This window comes from Homarus americanus, unplaced genomic scaffold (assembly GCF_018991925.1).
Source record: "Homarus americanus isolate GMGI-L3 unplaced genomic scaffold, GMGI_Hamer_2.0 scaffold54443, whole genome shotgun sequence".
NCBI lineage: Eukaryota > Metazoa > Arthropoda > Malacostraca > Decapoda > Nephropidae > Homarus > Homarus americanus.
In genome coordinates, this window is record NW_024750852.1 from 4189255 (window position 1) to 4216953 (window position 27699).

Below are 27699 nucleotides of genomic sequence, written 5' to 3' on the forward strand. Positions count from 1 at the left end.
GCTACCCCAAGAGATTGGAGCGCCTGAACTTGCCTAGCTTATACAACAGACGGGCAAGGGGGGGACCTAATTGAGGTGTATAGGCATCTCAAGGGGCACTACTCAATCGAATGTCCTTACCTGGAGCTGGCAGATGCTTGCCCTACAAGGGGTCACAGCTCAAGGTTGAAGAAGCCTCAAGCCCCAAAAACTGAGGGGTAACTTTTTTGAAGTGAGAGTTGTGAACTCTTGGAATAATCTACCAGAGTGTGTTGTGATGGCACAGTGTGTCAGCTCTTTCAAGACCAGACTTGACAAGCACTGGAGCAGGTTCAGATACATTCAGGAACCGGTGCATGCCCAGTACTTGCCAACAGTGCATAACAGAGATGTGAACGATTACCCAAGCGGCTAACGAGCTGATCAGTGGTGAATAGGATAAAAGAAAAGAATAAATATTGAAGCAGTAGAATGTATCACCGCTCATTCCTTTAACAATGGCCATCCCTGAAAATACACTCATTAATCATGTGCCTAACCTCTCACATCTATCATGCTACCAATTTAATTGAGAAGGTAATTGTAGAAGTTATACTCAAAAGAAAGCCTGGGTGGTGGCAGTTCTAAGATGTAAGTACAATAATTACCATGCGTGTGCAAGAATAGAGAAAACTGTGGTTCTTCCAGGCTAATACACAAAACAGAATACAGTACAACTAAGTAAATCTGAGAATAAAAGTCAGTTAGAGGAAATAGAAAAATAAGTAATATTATTTTGAAAAATACAATAAACACACTGAGATAACAAAGAAAACCCCCCCAAAAAAAATATAACCAAGGTTACAGATATCCGCATAAAGTGGCAACAACAAACATTAAAACGTTAGCATCTTACATTTGAACCAGTCGATGACCCCTTTGATAGTCGAGATGTCCTCTTGGAGGATTGTTCTTTCGGTAATTTCTTTAACGAGACCACTTGTGAGTTAAGTATCTTTAGCAGTTTAACTGAAGTCTATCTAACTTAAATGGCTAACCTGTCTTTTGGGGGTAAATTTGGACAAGACTGGTGTTGTGATATACTGTAGGTCAAGGTATTCTTGAATGTCAACAAAGATGGGGTGTGACAGGTGCACCAGTGGACGTCCGAGGTGCATGTATACCAGAGGCAGATTGTCTCGAATGTCAACAAAGAGGACACTTCTGACGCTTTCCTCAGTGATCTGCTGCCTGCTACCCTCACTGCCAGCCATGAACATAGTGATGCATGGCCAGTTTTACAGTACTTAACAGGAAAATCAACCATAATGACACTTCCAGAGGTGGTTTCCATATGCTTTTACAAATTTATCTCGATTTTGACCAGTGGCACTTCATATACCTGTAGTAGAATCAGAGAGTAGTTTTGAGTATCTATCTAGTACAATGCAGCACTGGGTAATTAAATGTTGAGAATATGACCTGGACTTTGGCATAACAGTAGGTTTTTTTTGGATGTCTTTCCTTGTGTTTTGAGATTAAAAAAATAATTTCATGGCCATGTGCTAAAATTAATATTAACCCTGCACTGAATGTGGTTATATAACTTAATTTCCACAAAACACTTACATACAGAGTAATAATATTAACATATTTTTTTATTTTTGGGAAAACGATGGAATTTCAGATGGTTGTATTGTACTTCCTCCTGTCTTTCCCACACACGACAGTCATGGGTACTTGTTTTCAGAACTATTTTTACACATTTGACAAGTTGAACATACTGCAATCTTCTTCCCAATGTATACAATCAGCAGTAATGCAGCAAAAGATAGTCTGATCAGTGCCATCTACAATTAGTGTGATATACTCTGAGGCATCTACACCGATATGCAGGAGTAATATTTCCTTCCTCTATATTTCTTGGTTTTTGAGTTGAATCTAGGAGGTATTATGTGTATTTAGAAGGTGAAGGTGTGCCTTTAGTTTTTAAAGGTGGAGTGCAGATATTTCTTAGAATTAAGGCAGATAAATGTGATATAAGTGATTGTGCCACCCTGAGGATTGTATGAGTATCGGACCCATTTGTGAGTGTAATGATATTCAAATAGAAGTTTGTACAGAATATTACTAATCTCCCTATATTTCCTGTCCTGGTTATTGTGGAGTAAGCATTAAAGTGTTGGCACAATGCATGATAAAGATATCTACCTTGGGGGAAGTAACATGGTGCAGTCCTGTGTTCATTTACCATCACTGTTATTTTAGTGTATCCTGATTAGTTGGTCAAAGGAGTGAGGCAGTGTGTTGAGGAGATTCCAACAACAATGGAATTGTGAAATTTTGCAAAAAATATCCTCTGCAATCTTTGTGGAATCAGGTTCAAAATTATTAAAAGCTACTTCCAAAAGTTCCACTTTGTGACCCAAAAGTAAAAAATAACTGTAGTTTTGTGAGTGTGTGTTTCAGGACATTAACCTGCAGGTCCAGAAGCTACAGCTATGCATCGCCAAGTTTTCCTTCATCAACACAGTACAGTATATGGCTGATAATGACTGACCTCCAAATATTCTTCTCAGAATCACAGAAAAACTACCTGTGAATTCAGATTGTAATCGTTACAAACATTTCATGTACAAGACTTGTGTTTGTGTGTAGTCAGCTGCCAGGTATAAAGTTTTCCAGTCTTAAAAAGAGTATCAGATTAGGTGTTTGCTGCATCAAGAGTTCAAATGACCTTATTAACTTCGCCAACCGCTCATCACATATTTTGGATGTCAACATGCTGGCTCCAAATATGGGATGGAGCCAGTTAGGAATTTTGAGGCCACCAGTCTGTGAGGCTTATAAGTGGTGTGAACTGTTCAGTATATGTAGTTGCAATCACTTTTTATGTCTTACACAGCTTTAACACTGTATTCTTGGCTGATTGTGTCCTGGTACAGTAATGTACAATGGAAATTTACACAAATCAGAAGCAAGCGAGGGATTAATCTTGGAGAATGGCAGCAGACTATGAATGAAGTGTGTCATGATGCTAGGCTTACAGGGATAAGCTGGGAGATGCACCAGCCTATCGCAGACATCCCATACAGTCACATGACAGTATTAGCCAATCACAGTGCATAAGCCTATGGTCCAAGTTACTGTGGTCTTCCTACCCGGGCACCCAGCACGTGAGGATGCAGCAGAGCACAATGCAATCTTTCAGAACTCCTGGAACTTTTGTCCCCTGACCTCGAACAGAGAAGTTTGGAGTGATTTTCTGGAAAATTGCCAGAAAATGCAGCTGTTTTTCATCCCTAAAAACTCGTTCACAAACCCGGAACTGAGAGAAGTGTTCTGGAAAAATTACGGGCCGATTTCAATTCCGAATATTGCAGAGTTCCAGGGAGCAGGGATTCCGGCTAAATTTGTCCTGTAATATGTAATAATATTTCAATGTGTCTTATTTCACAGATCAGACCTCACAATTAGACTTGATCTACGAAGGAAAAATGCAGATTTATTTATTTTTTTTTATTAAAATGAGGCTTACCTTATAAACAATTGACTAGTGTTTCCATATCTGGAATCTTCAGTTACAGCAATGATTAATTATTATATTACAAGCTATCTAGTTTGTGATTAGAATTCATATTCCACATAGAAACCTTCTTTATTGTTATTATACCGATCTATGAATATAAAACCATAAACAATGTGAGTTCCACATATTCTACATAAAGTATTTCCTTCCCATTCCAGTGACTCAGGAAAATCCAGCATAAATGTGCAGTTGGCCCAGTATCAACATAAAAAATAGATATTAATCAGAAGCAGCAAGAAGACGGAACATTTACCTGACAGTGTTCTAAAACAATATTTATGAACCATTATAGTAAAAAATTAAGGAAAGCAAGTTAAGGAAGGTGCCAGAAAATGTAATTATTTGAAAGAAATACCTGTAATGTACTGGAAAGGTCATGTTTAGGAGAAAAAACAAAAACAATATTGACATGAATGTGAAGTAAATACCTGTAACAAGAAAACATGATGCGATACTTTTAAAATGATTTATATGACACAAACAAGTAATATTTGCCAATGTTCACAGATATTATTTTCATTGTCTACCTGAGACATATACCGCAGTGCTTAAGCTATACCATACTGCATTGCATGCATGTTTACACAGGCACCTATTAAAATTGTAGTTGGATTTATGTTAAAATTTGCATCCAAATAAGAGGTGTTTAACTGTCACAAACATCTACCGTATAACCAGTGATATTTCTATTTTTTTTTTTACAGTACTGTACTTACAATGGCAATATTATTTATTATTTAAAAGACAGTGGAGTGTGTAAAGGCTCGCTTAGTTACTTGGAATGTATATCGCTTCAATGCATATAATACAAAAATTGCCACACAACAGTGTTATCTTGAATCACAAAAACATAAGTTTTGGCAATCGAGTAAAAATTGTTGTACCTGTACAGTAGTACAGTAACTAAAAAAATTGTGTTAGGTGGAGATTTAAGTACAGCTGCGAAATGAATAAGTTAGATGCTTGAAATAAAAGGTAAATTCAGATATACTGTGTGTGTGTGTGTGTGTGGAGAGAAAGAGCCAAAACATTCCATAATATACTATACTTGTAAATACATATACACAAACCAAAATTTACAGCCATTAGCAGTATACAATATGAAATAAATAAATAAATACAGTATATACAGTACAGTATACCACAATAATGAAACCCAACAGCTTAAAATGCAGCTAGGTGCAGGGAACATCCCTCTAAACAAAATAGAGCAATCATTACTTCAGGTAATAATATGTAGTGATAGAATACTAATCTATGGAGTATTAGGGTGGTACTTGAGCTTAGTACATGAGCTCAAATGATGCTCTATGGTGAAGCCCATTCCGAATCAACTTGTACTGACCACCAAATTTGGAGCGCTTTGTGCATTTTATTCCAGTAATATATTTAGCACAGGAAAAAGCTATTCAATGAACAGAGGATACCTATCTGTGGTAGTTAACAGCTGAAACCCTGTCTCCATACAGAAGGAAATTGAGGCAAATTCCAAGAGGAGTGAGGATAATTTCATATTATCATGGGATAAATCAGGGCTCTGCAGGCACCATCACACTGAGGAATATGGTTAATTTTTCAGCTGGTTATATATCATATTGATAATTATTTGCCAATTTGTAAAATATCATCTCTATGGAAAGCCTTTTGGGTTGAGAAACTCTTAAGTACTTTGCACATAAGAATAAATAATGCTTACAACAACTATCATCAGTATTCAAGGAATGGGGAAGATAATTACATATACTTAAAACAGTACAGTAATTAGTTTGCAAAATGGAATTAACAATACCATAGCACCAAAGTAAGCTTAGATGCATACAATATATCTTTTATCAACTCACCCTAACAATCTTGTTCTGATCATACAACTTATTGATATACACTCAACAGACAAAGCTATGAAAAAAAAATCCCCCCACACAAAACAAGAAAACACTGTTGACACATTATATTGCAGGTTTAACACTTAGTCATTAGTCGTATGAAAAGCTACCACCGTACAGTACTGATATACAGTATACAGTCCTGGTATATAAAAATCTATTATATTTATTCCTATAACACTAGGAAAAGAAACTGTTGTGATCAGCATGATTTTACACCATTAACCTGATAACTGCGACATACATTCTTGAATGATAAGCGGAATGCGACATACATTCTAAAATTCAGAGCATTTTGAATGCAGCGCGCAAAATTTTTTATATCTCGTGAGGTCAAGTATGGGATGTTTACACTCGCCAGTTTCTTGAGTACCCTCACCAAGACATGTGTTTTCTCTATCCTCCGTTTCATAAACCGAACGAAATCTCATGTTGATGTATATATACAGTACTGTATTTAAAATTATGAATGCATACATGTGTTACTGTATGATATATATATACAGTACTGTATTTAAAATTATGAATGCATACATGTGTGTTACTGTACGATATATATATCTACTTATAGCTGAAACATTCAAGATCCATTGACAGTGAAGTTGAAAGCTTCACTATATTTATTTTTAGTGAAATTGTCAAAGAAGTCGAGTGTTGGGGTGAGCAACAGAGGTTATAATCCTTTTTCCGCCCTATGAGAGACTGGTGGCCAAACTAAAGTACAGGGTAAATAATGGTCCCATATTTGGTTATACATGTTTTTTTGCGCACACACTGGGGCGTTGATCGGCGAATTACTCTACCGCAGTTATCGGGTTAACCTTAGCTTTGAGTGACCCAACATACAGTCATGTTACATCTTACGCGCATTCAAATTTACGTGCTTGGCTAAAGAAAACAAAAATGCAGTAAGGGTAGAAGCGTACAGCTGGGGGAAATCCTTCCACCCGCGCCTTTCTCGGCCTCAGTTGCCATGTGTACTGAGCAGGAGAGGGGGTTTGTTTTGTGTGCCTCTGCCGACTGACCCTAAGCTACTTTTATCTTATTTTTCCAACTAACGCCAATCAATCGGTGTTGTGATTTACTTCTTCTTGTGACAATTTTATATTAATTGTGTCGTTCAAATGTCAGTCATACTCTCATTATGTCATCCAATGTAGGGATCAAGCCAAGGTTACATGCAGTAGACCCTATGACAAGACCCTTATCATGGAGGGTGATTAAGCATTCTCTTATGAACCAATTATTCCTCACATTCATCCTTAGTTTTCTGGCTACCATTCTGAGGGACAATACAGCTTGGAGGATTCTAATATCATTGTGAACCCCAGTCACCAAAACACACACTGTCCCATGTCATGATTATCTAATAATGATGTAACCTATTATGTCAAATACCCTGTAATGTAAAACTTGATTGAGTAAATTGTTTTGTGAATTTATTAACAAAACCATGACATCTTTCCCTCGTCCTTATTGAGAAATAGAAATATCAGAGCTCGATTACTGAACTGCGAGGGTGCTTGTTTTTGTGTGTGTGTAGGGAGGGATACAACAGTATCATGAAAATAAAAATTATTTCCGACAGCATTAATGATCGTTCCATTTTCTGTTTAAACTTTACTCTACCTTTTATGACAGCAATAAATACGGCATAGAGTGAACTGGTCACTGTCTCCCTAAATTGAAATAGGCCTAACCAGCCATGGTGTCATATACGCTATTGACAAACCTCTCACTGCTTCCACACAAAATGCTCTTGCTCTTCGTATTTCTTATTTTATATTATATTTTCTTTATTTCTAAGTTCCATTTGAGTATTGAAATGATTTTTACACAATTTTTATAGCTTCATTGTATATACCAATGGCAACTTGCATTACCCTTTCCCTCCCTCACTCCTAAGGCAGGGAGGGAACTGGTAAAGACTTTTAAATTGCCGCTGTATGGATACCCCCTCTCACTCTCTCCCCCATCCCCCTCTATCTACTCATCCTTCCCTTCCCCTTCCTCGTCCCCTACCCCTCTACCTACTCTTCTCTTTCCTCTCTCACTCTCACCCCATTTCCTTCTTCTCTCTCTCCACCCCCACTACCTCCCTTCTTCCTCCTCCTCCTTCTATTACTCCTCCACTTTTTGTCCCTCCTCTCTCATTCCCATATACCTCCCCCTTTTTTCCATCTCCCCATTGCCCTCTACCCTTCTCCTCTCTCCTTTATTTCCTCTCTTTTCTCTCCATCTCACTCCCAACTCCTTCTTCCCCTACTCTCTTGTTTCTCCCCATTTTTCTTCCACCTCACCTTCCTGATCCTCTCCTCTCCCCCTCACCTCTCCTCCAACACACACCCATACTCTTCATTTTTTTATATTTTATAGTTTTATATTATTTCTAAACAACATTACAGTATAGGTTTATATACCCATGTACTTTATGGGTGATTTAAGGGATTTTCATGGGTAATTTTGCCTTTACTCGCCCTCTTCGGAATGTAAACCCGCGTAAGATGCGACATAACTATTTTTTTCAGAGATGGATTCACGTTCACAAAAAAAACAATCGTTATAGTTGCCTTTACGAACACAAACATACAAAGTATAGATTAATATTTTCAGTTCTTCCTCCATTACCTATACACAAAAAATTACCGTACAGTACTAAGGTCCTTTAAAAGTCTATGGTGACTGCTGGTATTATTATTAATATGTAATAACAAATTCACAGCATTACAATGAAAAAACACTCTACAGCATGACAAGAGTAAAAGGATATCTCCAGAGAGTATTTCTGCTGGAGTGCTAAAGATAAACTGTGTCTGCACTAGTGCACCAAGATTGTTAAAGAAAGAGGGTAAATATGTATCGTCAAATATTTTTTTTTTATTCCAGATCAGTGCACAGTTACTTTTTGGGGAGTCCTTGTGTTTATTGGAATGTTCAAAAAAGAATTATTGGACAAATAACTCTTCTGACAAAACGGTACTTCTGCTTATTTTAACAAGAGGCCTTAGCAAAAATATATTATTATACAGTACATACCTGTATTTCTAATCACAAGGGGAACCTTTTCACATATGCTTCTCACATTATTTTTCTTTTTTAAGAAATCCTTGGAATATCAACTGATCTGTCAAATATATACAAATCTATTTAGAAAATGCAGAAATTTTTATATCACCCATTAAAAGCTATATTTTTTTTATTTGTATCCTTATGTTACATAATAAAATATGTGAATCCTTGGCAAAATCCAGTTCAAGGGAAATATCTTTGAAATACCTGTACAGTGAGATAATCATCTGAGCTCTGTAAATAAGTAGACAATAAGAGCTATAAAAAAAAAAATTTGGAGTAATCTGTGTGTTTAAAGAATGCCATCAAACAATTCCTAGCATAAATAACCCTCTATTGAAACGAGTTTATACTAATGGTACGTTTACTGTACTATACATTAGTTACCTCCTATTTAATAAACAAAATGAGTGACCATAAGACATTTTTATATACTGTACCTAGTACCTGTACTGTAGTCAATTAAACAATAAAATTTGACGATCTACAATACAAAATTTGTATAAATCATTAAAAAAGTGAAATGTTGCATAAAATGGTTTTGAGGGATGAAATATATTTTATCTATTGGAAGGGAGGCCCTGTGAATATTCTTGAAATGCCTCTCCTGGCCATTCATGGGTTAATGTGCTAACTCCGCCCCTTCTCTGGTTTATATTCTGCTAAATAAGACTGCTTCCACCACTAGGATGAGCAATACTGTACAGTACAGTACTTATTATCCCAACTGTACATAAGACTCCTTCCCTCCACTACAGTATCTCTTATCCCTAGCTCCTACCAGCCCATGGCCTTATGAATGCTCATGAGAGCAGGAGCCTGTGAAGGATGGTCCACTAAGAAACCAATTCCATAAAGTTACATAAGGGACAATGCCAATAGCAAAGGGATATGGCCAGGCTGCCAAACACTGCTAATCTGTACAGCCTGCTCAAGACCCCATATAGCCTAACTTAGAGAGGATTTGCTGTTTACACAAACAAATTTATACTGAAAAATGGTGATTATAAAGGTTGGCTGACATGGTGGAGTGTGGGAATGTACTAGATGTGGAATTGGAATTTCTTAGCACTACCATGAATGGATTTCACTGAGGTGGACTCGAGGCCTAGAGCAACATAATTGTCCATTGCATGCTGATCAGCGTGAAAATGCAGTAAGACTTCTAATTTAGTACCCAAATTAATGAATTTCCTTTTCTGCTTTGAGGAAGGCATACCACTACAACTTCCTAGGTACTTTGCACTCATCCTAGGATAGTTTGTACTGCATGTGGAGAGATAATAAAGGGTATACAATAGATCCAAAATTTTCAGAGGACAAACACTCAGCACAACATGCAGTACTGGACTCGCCAGACCTTTACTCTAGAACAACTTAGGGTAATTTTCCAAAAATTACACATAATATCACATAAACTAAATCTACATTATTAAGTAAATTAAATAAATTTTCAAGAAAGCCCAGGAAGTTAATTACAGTATGTGATACTCCACTATCTCCACTGAATAGTGGTGGTGTTGGAAGCTCTGGGAGACGATGGCAAGGACAGATCCAGGGGGGGGGTCTGGGTCCCCCTTTTCATCAGGAAATTCCAATACCTTTCCTTTAATGCAGAAATGAACTCTGGCATTTTTGTAAAAAGTAATTACTTTTGACCTCAGAATATCTCTTAATATCAAGCACACATGGCCTCAAAATGTCCATGATATTGGTCCAATACCCACAACTTCATGGCCCACCCCTTTTGATATTCCTGGATCTGCCCCTGGATGGGGGGTTCAAAGCAGGGGGTGAAGGGTAGTTGGATTCAAAGCCTTCAATATCAACTGCAGAAATTTGTAAAGCAACTTCAGCTTTATCACCAATATCCAGGGTGGCAGAGTCATCGCCACTGGATTCTCCTTGAATTGTTGAGGCATAAAATAGGCAGAGAGAGAGTTTGGCGGTGGCGTTTAATAAACTCCTGATAACGTTGCCCGTAGGGTTCCACCAAATTGTCTAACTGCGCACTGAGTTCGTCACTGTGTTGCAGGCTGGGCTCAACACTCATTAAAGCATCCTTGAGTTCTTCAACATTGCTCACAGCTTGCATCACCTGCTGCTGAGTCATGCCTCCCTCAATCTGCTCTGGTACCGCCACACCACCAATACTGCTTTAGCTTGTTGTTTTATTTTGAAGTTAAATTATATACCGTACTTTGTTCTATTATTTAATATTGTATGTTATATTATTTATGATGAAACATACACCATACTAGGCTGATCATACGAGAAAATATTAATGAATAAATAAAAACAAACTAATGAATGAGGCAATAGGCCCCCCCCCCCCACCTCCAGCATGTTTAGACATGGTGTCATCTCTTGTTGATACCGGGGTCTATAAAATCAGTTCTAATTAAGTTACAAACACTTTTTTACCCAAAGAATCCTAATATTTATCTAAAGTTTGATTAAAAAAAAAAAAAAAAAAACTATATGATATGGCGTGCGAGGAGCATATACTGTACTCGGTTACAAGGGACAAAGGACAAGCGATCATTGTTGGGGAGGTGAGGGAAAAGTGATCACGTCAACCCTTCCTCCTGCACTACACCCTGCCTCTTCCACTCTCTCCTCCACCTCTCTATGACCTCCATAACTGCTTAAGTAAATAAGAACATGAATCAGGAATAATGTATGAGAAATCATGTAAAGAAATAGAGTACAGGTAATTAAAGAATAAAAAGAAAATAGAGATAAGAAAGAAATATTATGTCTGTGGGAAAAAGTAAATTTCTCCTCATTCTCTAATGTAACTGACCTGACCTGATGTAATATCAGGCCACCCATTGTCATGGTGGTTCTCATGATCTGAAGATGCCTTGAATAACGACAAAAGCAATATACAGTACGCTGTACCCTCGTTAATTTGTATTTTGGCTTAATTTGTATTTTTTCTAAATGAATAAATAATTTGAATTTGGGTTGAATCTGAAATAACCGTGCAGTTCCGAAAAGTCGATTATCATTATAGGAATATACATGTATATTGAAATAGATTAAGATGAATGAATTATAGGAATAAAATACGAATCATATTAAGATACAAAACTACGTTTGGGTATGTATATGAGGAGTGGCGGAGGAGGGAGGGAGGACACCTTCTGTTTGGCAGCCTGCGATCCCTTTATAAAGACAACATGCAATTTCACCATCATTCCTCTATTATTTAAGCTCATTTGGTGCCAAGCTTAATAAAACATTATAAAAAAATCACTAATTTTCCTCCCAAAATCCAACACTCAATCCCAGATGAGCTATTGTGGTCTCTTTTATACAGTACAGAGTGGTATCAGCTGATCTGTTCTGCTCTCCTTAACAATGATGCCAGCACTCACCATCTCTCAAGCACTGTCTTTTTCAGTGACCCAGAGCCCATTTTTTTTCGAATTAATCTAAATAATAATAATAATAAAAAAAAACTAAATTAATGCTATACCGCTACTTGCGTTATCCATTGATTTCTACGTAAGCTATAACTACGGTCATGTTTCAACCAATTGCGCATGCGTTGACCTTGCAAACGAGACCTGTGTAAGATGAGACCCCGCTATGTGTGTGTGAGATGTACAAATTCACTTACAAAAAATCAATAAGTTACCTTGAAAGTAATGTTTTCAAGTAGTTATATCTTTACATTCATTAAAATCAGCCTTAACATGAGCCAGAATTAGGTATCCTTAACAATTTTATATGGATTTATTTATAATATATCTATAATAATCAAATATTATGTATCAGCCAATAAGCTACCAGGGGGTTGAGGCTTGTACCGTCAGTTAAAAAAAAGAAAGAAAAAAAAAACTAAAAATATGAGTGTAGCTAAATATAAGAGTAGTTAAATGCAGTCTAATTAAATATGCAGTATGAATATAGTCACTATAAGTGTAAGCAGCCCCCCCTCATCCTCCACCTCTAGATTCATCTGCTACAATAAAAGTAAGTGCAGTGTAAAATGTATCCTGTACTGTCAAGTTTAGTTTTGTTTTTGGAAGGTATTTTTCAGCAAAATGATGCTTTCAGGGGGAAGTTAAGTTGCAACTTAGGCATAAAGCAGAATTCTAGATACTGTAAGACACAGTCTCTCGCCTGATATTGTCTGACTTGGGAAGGTTTTACTGTACTCAGCATCAATTTGGCACAGACTAATAAACAAATAAAGAATAGCAGCAATTTTTAGTGTTGTATTAAGAAGATAAAATGAAAAGTCCTGAGAGAAGACTATTGAAAATATATAAAAATATATCAATAAATAAGAAGGGTCACACACTATGCCATTGTATTTACCTTGCAACATGTGTGCACAGCATGCACACACACTTGCCCTCACATACACACAAACACTCTCCACACATACTTGTGCCCAAATACAGTGATAACCCCATTAGCCGGAACAATTGGTGCAGAGCACTTCCACGGATGAGAGATTTCTGGGTAACCGGACAACTTTCTCAAGCCCGGAAAAATTCCTTATCCCCGGAATCTTTTCCGGTTACTGGGAAAAGTTTCCAAGTTTCTAAACTGTACATCTTGCACAGACAGACACTAACCCACATCCCCAGAACGTTTCTGGGTGCTGGGGATGTTTTCCTCGAGTCTAAACCACTGGCGTCCATAATGCAGTTCTAATTAAGTTAGAACTCCATTTCCTTACTATAATAATCCAGCATAGTTTATCTAAAAGTTTGGTTAAATAAATATATTTAAAAACTAAAAATCTACATGATATGGGCATGAATGAAGCTGTGTGTTACAACAAAGACTGGTATTTTCCACTCCCAAGGAGCTGTGGGGGATTAGTGGGTCTGGTGTAACTGACCTGACCTGATGCAATGTCAGGTCGAGGTAGGATGGGGGATTAGTGATCTCATATTACAGTACTGACATTCTGATGGAAAGTCAGGTCACCCTTTGTTAGGTGGGAGATTAAGCAGGTTTCATGACCTGGAGATGTCGTGAATAAAGATTGTGATAAGTGTAAGTATAAATAAGCAAAGTTGTATCCCTTCAACATTACATTACATAACATTTTAAAATATGGAGTGAGAAAACAGAAATGTGTGGGTGATTAAAGAGATGGAGTGGTAACATGCACTGTATTGCCAAGTGCTTCTCAGCAGCTGATCTTATCTCGCCATCACACAGTCACACAAGACCCTCTTTCTGGATGCTTCTTGTCTTAACTCCTGTGTGTGTGTGTGTGTGTGTCAAGAACACATTTCAACAGCAGCAACACCACACACACTCTCTCTCTCTCTCTCTCCAGCACTGTGTGAGACACGGCGCCTTGCCTCATTGCTAACATTTTTTATTTGCCTGAATTCATTATCATATATTCTTGTATGATCAGCTTCTTATGGTGTATGTTTTATCACTGATAAAATAAAATATTAAATACTATAGAAAAAATACAATAGATAATTATTAATTTGACATCAAAATTAAATGACAAGCAAAATAATAAGGAAATTTCCCCCCAGACCTCTATGCACTGGGAGGGGGGAGGCGAGTAAGCCTAGCCATTACCAAGTTTCCCACCTTTTTTATTTATTTATTACAGTACTGTATATGAAGGGTACAGGTATTAATAAGCTCAAGTTATTACAGTAATATATCTTTACTAATTAATAAATAACAAATAAACAATATCGTGTTGAGTTACAGAAGGAATGACAGAGGCAGGGGTGGGGAGTGGGAGACGAACCTTTTTAGGGGGTGAGCGGTCAGTTTCTTCCCCCAAGGGTCTCTCCCCTTACTCCATACTGTATTTTAAAATGTTATGTAATGTAATTTTGAAGGGATACAGTGCAGGTATTAAATAGAAAAATTTGATATATAACTTATGATAAAACATTTTGTAAATTGAAAGAAATTGAACAACTCCTTCTGGTGGTAATGGTTTCCTCATAAATTACCGACGAGTAAATTATAGGAATAGAATATGAATTATATTAAGATATTGTACAAAACTATGTTTGGTGTATAGCCAGGGAGAGAAGGTTGGGAGGAAGGAGGACAACTCACCTCCTCCAGCTCGGCAGCCCGCGATCCCTCAAGAGGGTTGGTGCTTACCACAGGGTCTGTCTTGAGAACTGAGTAAATAATATTGTAGCGTATTTTTCAGAACTTAATAATTTTTTTGTAGTATATAATGCGTCACCATATGCCCTGGTTTATTCACTGATGAGTTGTCTAGGTGCAAAAGTAGCCAAAATGAGCCATCATGTATCAATTCATTTTAAAATAGGAATTATAAATTAAAATGTCATAAGACAATTGTTTGGTAGGGCTGTTAAGTGTGCGCTGTGTAAGTGTTTTGGCATGTCACTTCACCTACTGCCTCATCACCTCACCCTTCGCCTGGTCAGCTAAGCTTGGAATTACACAAACATTTTCATTCACATGCCAACACATACACATACATGTGAGGACACTTACTTGCACATACACACACACTCATGCATCCCCTTACCACACACACATTATAGTGCTCAATCGTACGGAAATTTAAAGAAAATATGGAAAAATTTTTATAAAAAAGAATAAAACTGAGAAGAATTTGAGCAGATAGCATTAAAAGCATAACAGCAAAGAGTAGGTAAGTGAGTGAGGTGTAATGTATGGATGTAAACAAGATGTACACTCAGTAAGAAATGTATCTTTACAATTCTTGGAAGAAAGAAAATAGCACCATGAACGAGTTTTTTGATAAAGGCCCATGAGGCATACTGTTATACACCAATCATATTACAAGGAACTAATTTTATATTTGGAATGAAAAAACTAAATTTAGACTACCATAATAAGTAGGAAATGTCTCACAATCATGCCTACCAACCCTAGCAAGAAAACAGGACTGTTCAGTTCGTAATTCATTGGAACCCCTCCCGAAAGATACTTTTTTTTACAGAGTGCACACATTACTTCAAGGGCAGTGAAGGCCATCTCTGTACTTCTGAGAACATTAATGACAATTATTGTTTGGTATGCTCACTATCTATTGGGGGCAGACTTGTGGGAATGTTAATGCTATTTGACATTATACTTAAATAACAAACTATTCAAGAAAAATTAAATCCTGTATGATTCCTTGAATATCGACAGTAAGGATTATATTCTAAGATTGCATTAACCACATCAATCATGGACATAATAAAATGGGTTAACCTGGCCAAGGGAAACAATGAAATGTTCAGAGTATCTATAATATTATGAACCCTAAGTACAGTTTTAGTTCTTAAATCCATCTTCCTTATGTAAGCAAATCTTGATGCTTATTACATTATAAACACTAACAAGTTAATTTAGTGAAATTTTTTTTACTGCTATTATTTAAATATACAACATTACATGAAGGACATTCCATTCAGCAGTAGCATCTTTAAAATTTGTGGTTGAGAGCTTGTATGTTTGTGTGAATTTTGAAACACTAGCGTCTACCAATTTAAAAAATTATATATGAAAATAAAGACTAGATTCATCAATATACACTCTTCTACCACCCATGTTACTTTAATGTATGATACGAGGTGCAGCAGCTATTCCTAATAATACCACTAATCTATCAACAGCGACTGTCCGGCCTCTCCATTCTCTCGGACTCTTGGGTCATTAGGAGTAAAAACTGCACTTCCTGAGGGAGTTAGTTCAATACTATCTTCCTCCTCATGTTGATTGGCCAACTGGTAACCAACTGGAACGCCGAGAGTTTTGCTACGTTGGGCAGCATATAAATTACACATTGATAAAAACAAAAAGAAGAGGCATACAAAACTAATTGTCACAAGGATATATGCATAAGAGTGAGAGTTGCCAGCCACTCTTGTTAAAAGTGAATGTGTAAGTGAATTTCCAAATGATGCCAAAACTATCATAAGAGCACACATACGATGAGTCACTCGCATGTACTGAGCCATCCATAGTAAACTTGTTGGTAACACTGGTGCCAAACCAATGGCCAGGAATATTACTCCACCCCATAAAAAGTCTTCTTTCCCGAAGGATCCTATTGCTAGGAATATCGATCCAATAAATGATAAAAGGATTGAAATTACGAGAAGTTTACCAGGTTTAAGGCGCAGACAGCCAGATACCAATATACAGAGAAATCTTACAAGACACACTAGTCCCCAAAACAGAACTTGACCATCCATTTTTGTTTCTTGGATAATTGCAAGACCTGTCCCTGTAGTTGATGAAGCCAGCAAGTGATGGACGGCCCCTTGCAAAGCTTCAGCCATAAACATAAAAACAGAGAAAATAATAGTGAATACAACAATTCTACCTTTCTGCATCTTGTTCATGTTGCCATCATCTTGCTTGGATCTTGTTTCTCTTGGATTATGACACAGAATCACAAGCGAAATTAGAGCATTAAGAATTATAAAAATCCCAATGCAAATGTAAGCTAAATGAACTTTGGTCACTCCGTAAACTTTAAGTCGTAGTGCCACATTGTCAAGGAACTGAGTATTTTCATCACTTCCATTGCTGAAAGTGTCAGGCTTCCCTGGAGGGCGACTTAATGATGGCATTTCTGATTTACCTGGCTCATCTGATGGAGTATTCATACCTGCTGGTGTACTTTTTATTGACTCTTTATACTCCAGCACCTTTGGTTCGTGAACATCTGGACTTGTATCATCTTGTTCTATGCGTTTCTTTGCTGTGCCAATATGATTATCATCATCATTATTATTATTGGCATAGTCAGTGTATTGCATAGGAAACTCAAGATCACTTACATTATCTTGGTCCTCACCATTAGAATATACTATTGGATAACGTTGTGGAGTGGGTGTAATAGCCACTCTTGTAACTGGGGTAGTTGAGGTGGTTGTAGTTGGGGACTGTGTTGTAGATGTTGTGGTTGAGGTGGTACTTGTCGAAGTCTGTTTTATGGTAGTTGTGGGAGAAGTTGGAGATAATTCTGATTTTTCTGTAGCCAAACTAGCTTCTTCTGCAGTATGGACAGAGGCACTATGCGTTTGGTTCACTTCTAATGCTTTAGAAGCTGAGTTAATTTCTACTGCATCAGAGAGAGATGAATTGTATGTCTGGTGCTCAGGAGCAGTACTGACTGTTTGTTGTGAAGAGGTTATGAGATGAGTAGTAACCTCAATGGCTTTTGTTGTTTCTACTACCTCCGCTTGTGATGCTGTAGGAGGGTTAGTGTCAATGTCTGATGAACTCGGGTTTGTAATACTTGGATTCAATTCTTGTTCCTTGTTTTCTCCAGGTTTAGGAGTATTTGACTTGGATTTAGAATCACTATGAGGCCTTTTCCACTCTTTGACTAAATCTGGCTTTAATCTATTTGCATCTGTGAAAGGGGGTTTCATTTTTGGTGTCTTCAAAGTGGAAGATATATTTGGCGCTATAATTGTTACTGGCATGACTGGGGTTGTTACTGGAGAAATGGATGTCTCTCTGTCATAATAATTGGTTGTAACAGGTAAAGTCAAGTTTACAGTATTATTGAACAGTGAAGGGATCTCATGGGTTGGGGCCTCTTTAGGATAAGTCAAATGCTTTATTTCTTCAAGAGAAATGGATGGTAAATCCAAAGAAAAATTCCTTAAACCACCTGCAGGAGGATCAGTATCCTGTAACTCACGAATAAACCTCATTACCTCTTTATCTGTAGAGGCCAGATCCTGTCCATCAGAGAGATTACTGTGGAGTCTGGTGTGCAGGCTTGCAAAAAATGGCTGGATGACAAGAGGAACTATAAAAGCTCCAACAGCAAAACTGAAATGCAGTGCCTGAAGAGAAGCTCCGCCCTGTCGCCCCCACAGGTCCAGACATAGGACATTCCCACCTGGAGAAAAAAGAAAAATAGATTGTCTATAAATTTGGTGGTTGAGATAAAGTAGTGAAGTACTATTACATTTTTATTCCAATCATGTCACTAAAAAAACTCTTTTGAAATGGCTAACACCATCTAAGGCTGAAGGAAATAAGTTGTCACATTTGCTGTGTACTCTGCTCTTCTCTGCTGTTCGGAAGCAACATCGAGATTCCAGATCAGTCCCAGCTACCTGTTTAACAGTTGCCTCTGTCAGCTTGTCCTCCAGTTTATGGAGATAAATAAGAATCTCTCCAAATTCTTTGCACTACAGCAGCTTTGCCAAGTGTTATGCAGTCCTCAGTGTTCATGTTAGTTACTTTATATGTAAGGAACAGTTTGTTTCTGTTATTTTTACACTGCAAGAGTACCTTCTGTTTTGCCTTATGGCTGGGAGAACTGTTGTCACCGACATTATATCAAGGAGAGAAGTCTTTTGATGGTGTGTAACCCAGTCAATTTTATTAAATACAGTATTGTAGTTTGTTTACTTCTGAACAGGTACGGCATAAAGATTTTGAAAGGCATTCTTGGGGGTGAAATGGCCCACATACAATATATTATTTTCCTTTCTTGGATTTATTGCATGTCCCCCCAATGTCTGAGACAGAATGTAGACATTGTAGAGGGATATATTAGAAACCATGTTATGGGGTGTCAGGTTGGATTGTTTTCAAATACTAGTGCAAAAAAGTTTGTAGTAGTTTACACTGATTTACCTTAATAGGTTTGCCTCAGCACTGTTTTTTCCCAGCCATTGTCCTCTTTACCCGAAATCTATTCTTGGTTACAGTTTTGAACTTTTGAACTCACTAAAGGAGGGGAGTAATAAGACGAAATGCCTTTGATTCCACCCTAACTAACAGTTGGACAGAAGAAGAGCAACCCCAGATATGAGAGCAGTACTCCAAGTTAGGATGAATGAATCCCTTATATACTTGGAGCAACTGCTCAGGAGTGAAGTAGTTACGGCATCTGTACAGCATTCCCAACTATCGGGAGGCAGCTTTAGCATTGCTGAGGATGTGTGGCTTCCATGACATATTAGAGGAAATGGTGAGGTCTAGCATATCTATTTTAGAATTTGGCAGAATGATTGCTTCCTAAAATGTGACTGGTGTCACAGACTTCTTAATTGACATTATAATAAAAGCACAACTTTATATCATTATACTGTTCATAAGAAGTCTTATATAAGAGGAAAACTGTACTAAGCTCAGACTGACAAGAGCTGGGGAACTTCTCCAAAATGAACTTAACTTCAGTAGGAGAGGAACAGGGGTGTCTGGAGAATATGTGACTGGCTGGTGACACAGGTGTACATGGATAAGGTATGCAATTTATGCACTTTGGATACCTCAGGGTTGTGATTTGTTAAAATATTTGGTGCCATACATAAGACAAAAAATGAAGAGTTAATAAACAAAGAATAGTACAGATGAATTAAGACTGCAAAGGAGAAAAGAAATACAAAATATGTCAGAGAAAGTTTTGATACAAAATAGAACATGACAATTATACAAGACCTAAACTGATAAGATAAACCTAAGAGACTAGATAAAGTCGGCAACAAACACTATAACGATGAATTCTCACATCCATTACAATTTTCTAAAACAAACAAACTTACCTGTAAAGAGGAATCCAAGACCCATGCCCAAAGAGGCAGTTGTGGTGAATGTCCACCAGAGGGCAGTTGGGACAGTGAAGGGTAATACTGTCACTGACACAGCCACCCATATAAGACTCACAAATATCAGGAACTGACGGTTGTACACCTCAAATAACAGTGAACCTGCAGGATATGGAAATTGTTTTCACTTTTTAACAACATTGTTCCCACAGCAAATATTTTGTGAAAGAAAAATTTTTTCCCTTAATAAAATAATACAAATTTTTCCTTTTTCTTGTTCTACAGGTATATCAACAGTATCTTCCCAAACAATACACAATGTCTGCTGAGCTCACCAATTTTCACAATAGAAACTATCAACAAAGCGGATGGCTCAGAATCTTTTCCAAATACAGTGCTGTACTGTACAATGAACTCTCGAAGATTCAGACCTGGTAAATCAGGATTTCAGAAGATTCTGACAAAATTTGGGGATTCCGGAGGCTAAGAAGCCTCCCCTAGAAGATTTCCCCAAACAGAGCAGAGATCATCTTAGGCCCATGTAACTAAGATGTCAGCGTGCTGGACACAGGTGCCCGAGGAGGGTAACATGAACAGAGTTGACAATTGTTGTTTGTGGGAATATTATTTCATTCACTCAAGTAATGATACAATGTTTATTATTATGTTATCGTAGGTAAGTGCATGGTTCATATAATTTGTTTATCATTCTGCCTGTCACCATTTTCACATTAGACTACAAGATATGTATTTCTCCCATACATATTTCCATCACACGCCTGGCAGTGAGTGACCATTAGTTAGTGTGGTCTGCTCATGTAACTCTCCTCCCTCCCTGCCATACTTCACTGCATTCACTGATATTATTAGTGTTTACTGATATAATAGTGCTTAATAGTGATTAATCATGGCATTGTAGACTCTTCCCTGTAACCACCAGGCTACTGGGTCCAAGCTGTGGGATTATTGTTGTTTCTCGACTCATATTTTCGGGTAGATATATGTAGCTTTCTTCATTTATTTTTACTCAGTTACATGCACACACCATCCTACATACATACTGTATTGTGAAAAAAAGTCAAAGTAATAAATATCCTAAGGGCAAACACATAACGGGAGGAGAGCGCAGAGTGTAGCTGGTGGGGAGTGTTGCTTGGGAATCGGCATCCCAGCTGGTCTTCGTTACTATGGTGAAGCAGGGAGTGTTTGCAAATAGCAACTGTGTTAAACTTTCACTTGGCTTTTATTTACTGATTTGGCAATACAGTACAGTATGAATTTTGTAACTTATTTATTGATATTATTTTTATTTATTCCTCACATTTACTGGTACTGTATACAGGTATATTATTTTAAGGAAACTATGGCTTCAGGAGGAAAATACTCACAAAAGTTTTTCCTCAATACTCCCTGCTAAAGTGGGAGCACCATGTCTTATATGCCATAAAATATGGTACTGTAGTTTTGGTGGGTTTTTTATATAATTATTTATCATTTTTATACATTTAGTACATTCGATGGAAGATACAGGGTACAGACAGTTGGTTTTTTTTGGACAGATGGTCCCCATTTTTAGTCCAGATCTTCGAGGGTTCACTGTACTAGATTTTAAACAAGCAACTGCAGCCCGGTGGAATTGTTATTCTAAAAAAAAAAAAAAAAACGAGGGGGCACTAACCTAAGATTCCTCCAAGCAGCATCCCAAAGGAGCGGGCAGTGAAGGTGTGGAAGGCTGTGTCTACTGACGTCCCAACAACCAACTCCATTTTTATCAAGGGTTCCCCACTCACAGACATACACAGCCCCTGGATATTTTTTAAAGAAAAGATTGCATAGAAAATAAATCTTATCTTTAGTAGCTATATACAGTTTCAATTATGACATGCCTTTAGACCAATTCTCATATGGAAACATCCATTAAAATATACTGTACATACCAATGGCAGAAGGAATTGCACAGATACAGAATAACTTCCTACCCTGCCCGCCTGCAAATAATGACCAAGGAAACACAAACTTGGTGAGTCAGGCCCATAAGACTTTATCTCCTCCTTAAATAGCTATTTTTTCTCTATAAATGTATTTCCTACCTTCTCTACTCCTTAGCTCCTCTTCCATCAAGAATTGTTATACAGTATCTTCAAAATATTCCTACAACCTACTTAAATATCCCTCCTATTTTCATTTCTAGTCTTCCCCCTTGATCTTTCATTTTACTTTTAGTCATTTCTCCTCCACCTTTATCTTTTGTAGTTTTAATACATGCACACTCATTAATTTCCTAAAAATTACCAGCTTAAAATTTTTCCTTATTCCACAGACCTTTCCTTGAATCTCTCAAAAATTTCTCCCCCTCTCAATATTCTATTTTCTCCTCTTCCACTCTTCTTCTGGTACATTTTATTTTGAAAGGATTTTATACACCATTCTCTCATCCTTTCATTGCCTCTTTTCATTTATGAATTCCACTATGAATTCCCTCTTTTATTTCTAACTACTGTAAATTCTTTTTTTAAGCAGGCTCTACTGCCTCATTTATTTATATCCTCACTGTTATCCCCCAACAGCTCATTCATGTTCCCATCATATTCCTTCTCTTTTGCAGCTTCATCTAATTCCCCCAGTTTTTGAATATTCAGTACTGTATTGTACTACTGTACTGTATTGTTCAATCTTAGCCTCTTCCAACTGTTCCCAGTTTACTTTCATCCCTTTTGTTTTGCTTTATATTAGAAATTTATAGATAATAACTACATAAAAAACTGGTCATTACAGCATTAACAATAAAGTTTGATATTACTCACCAATCCAACGAAGGCTGTGCAGAGAAACACAGTCCTTATAAAGAGCATAAATGTTGGCAAGAATCCCACAGTGGATTGCTGACGAGAGCGTGGCATTTTCCCACCCAGTAAGCCAGTCTCATCAAAAACAATATCCTCTTCAAAAGGATCATTATCTTCTGTGTGGTCTGCCATGGCAACCCAGCGTTTGAACTGTCGGTAAATTGTGAAGTGGTCCAAGGGCTAATTCTCTCAAATCTGAGGCTCAGCTGCAAGGTAACAGCAAAGAAAAGCTATTAATAAGAAGTCTGATAAGTCACTAAAAGGTACAACACAAAATCCCTCACAAAATCTGCACACATCAAAAATATACATCAGTTAGTCTAGAGAAGACACAAAACATAGGATGGTCAAAAATCAAATTAAAAGATGGAGGTTCATGGGGGCCAAAGAGATGACAATGGTCAAATACTCAACATTTTGGGATTTAAGAACTTTATGGGTTTTTATGAGATGCTAGTGGAATTATATTGGTAATCATGAAGCCTGTGAGTTGTGTATGAAGAAGGCCAGCTATAATCCTCATTATTTATTCTAAACAATGCCAACTATTAAGTGATTATGATGCCAAAAATCACAAGACATTCATTACTAAATCATCATTCTGCCATCACACAGCTGTACTCAATTGCTTACCCAATAATGATATTGAATTTTTTTTTACCTGAAAAATACAGGTTCAGTGGAAAATAACAACAATATTGACATGGCTGAATCAATTGAGAGCCTGAGCTCGCTTAATGGCACGTGATATTATATAGTGCATTTATCTCAAGGAAGTATTATTAGTACATTTATCTCGAGGAATTATTATATAACATTTAGTATCATCTGGATTAGTACAAATGTAACATAGTGTTAGTAAATACATATGAGAATGTTATCATGATTACAGGGGGTCCCCGACTTACGAACGTCCGACTTATGAATGAGTTTCACCGGTGCGTTGTATGCTGCACAAATAAAAACAAAAATAAGGACCTGATATTTCATTACTTCCGAAATGGCAAGAAAAGGTAAGTAGCTATATTTAGTATGCGTAACACAAGCTTAAGCCATACTGTATTTTGAAAAGCAAGCAGAGAAGATGTGAGTAAAACTCATGAACCAAGGCTCATTTTCAAAAGTACACAAAATGGTAATGTTATAGGACAATCGACTTTTTCAGACAGGTGGTCCCCCCTTTTAGTCTGGATCTTTGAGGGTTCACTGTAGACCTGCTTCTAGAGCTGATAAGGTTTCATCTATCAATGCAGATCTGTGCAGCATCTCCGAATGGGGAGGTAGAGACTTGGTTAAATTCACCAGTAATTAAACACAGTATTTACCAAATACAATTTCCAAAATAGAAGATCTCCCACCAATCACATTTCAGGATGCAATCATCCTGTCAATTCTAAAATAGATATGTTTGACCACTCATCCACAACACTGCTAAAGCTGCCTCCCAAAAGCTGGGAATGCTGTACAGATGCAGTAGCTACTTCACCCCTGTGCAGTTGTTTCAAGTTTATAAGGGATTCATTCGTCCTAACTTAAGAGTACTGCTCTCATATCTGGGGTGGCTCTTCTTCTGTTCATCTGTTAGATAGGGTGGAATCAAAGGCATTTCGTCTTATTGCTTCGCCCTCTTTCTTTTACAGGTACTTTAACGGGCAATGTTCGGTGGATTTGGCATCCTGTGTATCGCCGGCAAGGTCATGAGCTGGTAATACTCGCCTGGCTGCGGTGCCCACCAACTGTCTGTCACACCAGAATAACCCATTATAGTACATCCTTCTTTCCTCACACAGCCAAACTGTCTCTCTCCATAGTACCTCATCCTTTATGCCTGGCTGTCAGGGGGGGGGGGTTCCTATGGAGTGGTGTCCGGACCCCCTCTTTTCGTCAGAAAATTCCAATACAGTATACTGTATTTACTTTAATGCAGTATTGTACTTAGACATTTTAGTACTGTAAAGAATAATTACTCTTGACCTCAGAGTATCTCCGAATATCAAATGCACATGGCTTCAAAATGTCCATATATCGGTCAGAATAAAAAACAAATTCTAGGGGGAAGGGGGGTTACAGCACCATCCCCTAGACCGCCCCAGCTGGGTGGGCTAGCTTTGCTCGCCATGTTCTCCTACCCACAACTTCTTGGACACCCCCCCCTCCACCGCCCTTTGATATTCCTGGATCCGTTCTTGCTGTCTGTTCTATAAATTTTTTCTTGTCTGGTTAGATATCTCCATGGGTACAGATGGATGCTCTCACATCCACAAAAAAAAAATCAAGTTACACCATATCATAGTAAGTTCTTTTCGTTTAATATACAGGGGGTCGAAGCCCAGTGGCTAGGAAGTTAGCTAAGGTTAGGTAGGTTTGTTTGGTTAAGTTGGTGAGGTCTTCTAACAACACTTCTGCAGCTTGTTTTTTATATCAACTAAGGTTAGGTTAGGTTTAATTTACAAATGACCACTTTTAACACATTTGCACAAACTACAAGTGTCCACAATATAACAGCAAAATTGCAGAGTTTTAACAATCATTTTTTAGGGGAAAATCGGCCGCGGGTCAGTCATCAATGATTATCTACACCTTTACCTGGACCACCAAACTGATCTTCAATTACCTTATCATTTCCTTACTCCCATATCACTAGGTAATACGTATTTGGCTCTTAATATACATCACGCCTATATATAAACACTTATATAGATAAATACTATTTTTTAAAGTAAATATGACGTACAGATAAATATATCTGGCAGACAAACCAAACACATTGATAAAAATAACAAAAATGAACCTTGACCTGTCTTAAGAAATTCAATACATCCACCTTAACTACGTACTAACGAAAATTACTCCAGCTTTTATAACCATCTGAGTTTTAGACATACTCACCTAGGTAACATGTAATGCATAAGCCCTGGATAAAGAGGTATAATCTTGTGTTATCCTGACCCCTGGAAGGACCTGAAGATGACACTCACTTGGCAGCCACTGGATCATGAGCGTCGTCTGCTGCTCAGTCCTCACCGTTCATCATGATCCACACCGGATTCTCGCCACCAACCATAAATTGATAAATATTCAAGTAAATCGTCATATAAGTTCACGTTGGTTCACTAGAAAATGTCGTACACGTTCACAGTGGTTCAACATAGATGGTGATGGAAGTACATGTATATCGATTTGATTCAACCAAGGATAGCCCAAGAAACCAGCTAAAAACTTATTTCCGTTAGGTTCTATAATTTTGTTTATTAAAATTGTGACAGGGTATTAAGATAATCAGTAGTTTCTTTTAATAAATCAGTATTTGTACTTATTCTGATATAAACAATCAATAATTCTTATCTGCATTACCATAGATATCATGAACTACGGTACGAAAAATTGCGACATGTTTCCTTCAATATATTTATTATTTTTTGTAACTTTCATTCCGATAAAAACTGAATAACAGCACAGGGAAACTTAAACTAAGTGTTTTAACTCCAGTAATTATCAATCAATATAAAATAATTTTTTTAATGTTCACAAAAAAGGTGCATTCTTACAAAAACACACTGACATACATACAATTAAACTAGTCACAAGTCACCCTTGTCTAAATCCGTCGCTGACTCCCCTCACGACCTCCCTCCCATCGTTATAAACATGAGGAAGGATTATTGTGGGTTGGGAGGAGGGGGTGAGTAGTTAGGTCCAAATTAATACAACTCATGTTGTATTGCTTCCCTCCTTTATCATATTAATTTCTTTGGTTCCCCCTCTCCCCCTACCTCTACTCTCCTTCCTTTCCCTAGCCCCCATCTCTCTCTCTCGGCTAACGAGCCGATCAGTGGTGAAGAGGATAAAGGATTCTCCATAGCAGAGCTGCCGCTCTCACTGGGTGGAAGTCGGGCATGGTGAGTGCTCGCCATATAATAAAAAACAAGTGGGGGGCGGCAATATCGCTCTCAATAATAAATTTGCATTGGATCTCCTCCAGTATACTGTTACCTGTCACATTAACTTTGCCAAAGAGAGACAGAAAGAAAGAAGTAAAGGGAGATAAATAGGCGCAGAAAGAAGGACAAGGAGACAATAAGACAGATGTATGGAAAATATAGAAAAGAGACTCAGAGAAATCTTTCAATATCTATTACAACGCAAGAAATACGTCACAAGTTGGCATGACACTGTCTCTACTGTGCATCACCAGTCACCACACTATTATATTGCCGAAAAGTGTGTGTGTGGGGGGAGTTGGGGGGGGGGGGGTACAAATTGGTTGCGCATGATTGTGCGCAGTTGGGTAACATGTAAACGAGGAACACATTACTCAATAAGTATTAATAAAGTTAATTTCAATGTTGTTATTGTTGTTCTTCTTATTATTATCATTATAAGCCTCAACTGTTATTATCTGGGTAATATCATTCTCTCAACGTTACAACATCGCACCGTCGCAGCGCTACACACACTCACACTACTAGATTTCAGTAAAGTCAAATGAATATCGTATGTGCATAATTAGGGTCATAATGCTCGTGAAATATGACTCACGGCTGGCCCACACTGACGCATACTGAGGCTGTGTAAAGAGGATCTCACAGCTGTTGTTTACTTGGGAAAGATCCCGGATTTGGGAATAACATACATACAGTATATAAATTGTTGTCTTGAGGGCCATCATTTTCAACAGGCACTTAATACTCAATCAGTCCCTAATTTGGGAATTCCCCGTAACACACACACACACACACACACAAGTATGGACCAAGCCCCGTCACGAAAACAATCAAGCAGTATAGCATGGCGCTAGAACTTCGTGTTAATGGTTCAACTCACTTGGA

The 27699-nt window shown here is 37.6% G+C and overlaps 1 protein-coding gene across 4 annotated transcripts in view; it reads right to left on the minus strand.

The window, feature by feature from the left end:
- Window positions 1–25914, minus strand: part of LOC121854390 (sodium-dependent glucose transporter 1-like) — a 36091-nt gene extending 10177 nt beyond the window's left edge. The window contains exons 1-6 of one of the 4 annotated variants that reach the window (XM_042349053.1): window positions 25760–25906; window positions 22829–23076; window positions 21703–21829; window positions 20022–20186; window positions 18177–18364; window positions 7797–8554 (exon numbers count right to left, since the gene is read on the minus strand). In XM_042349053.1, coding sequence (XP_042204987.1) covers window positions 8546–8554; window positions 18177–18364; window positions 20022–20186; window positions 21703–21829; window positions 22829–23002 — 663 coding nt within the window. In that variant the 5' untranslated portion in view covers window positions 23003–23076; window positions 25760–25906 and the 3' untranslated portion in view covers window positions 7797–8545. Of the gene's footprint in view, window positions 1–7796; window positions 18365–20021; window positions 20187–21702; window positions 21830–22828; window positions 23077–25759 lie in introns of those variants that run through there. The other 3 variants (XR_006086541.1, XM_042349051.1, XM_042349050.1) reach the window with 3 other exon arrangements.
- Window positions 25915–27699: the final 1785 nt, after the last annotated feature.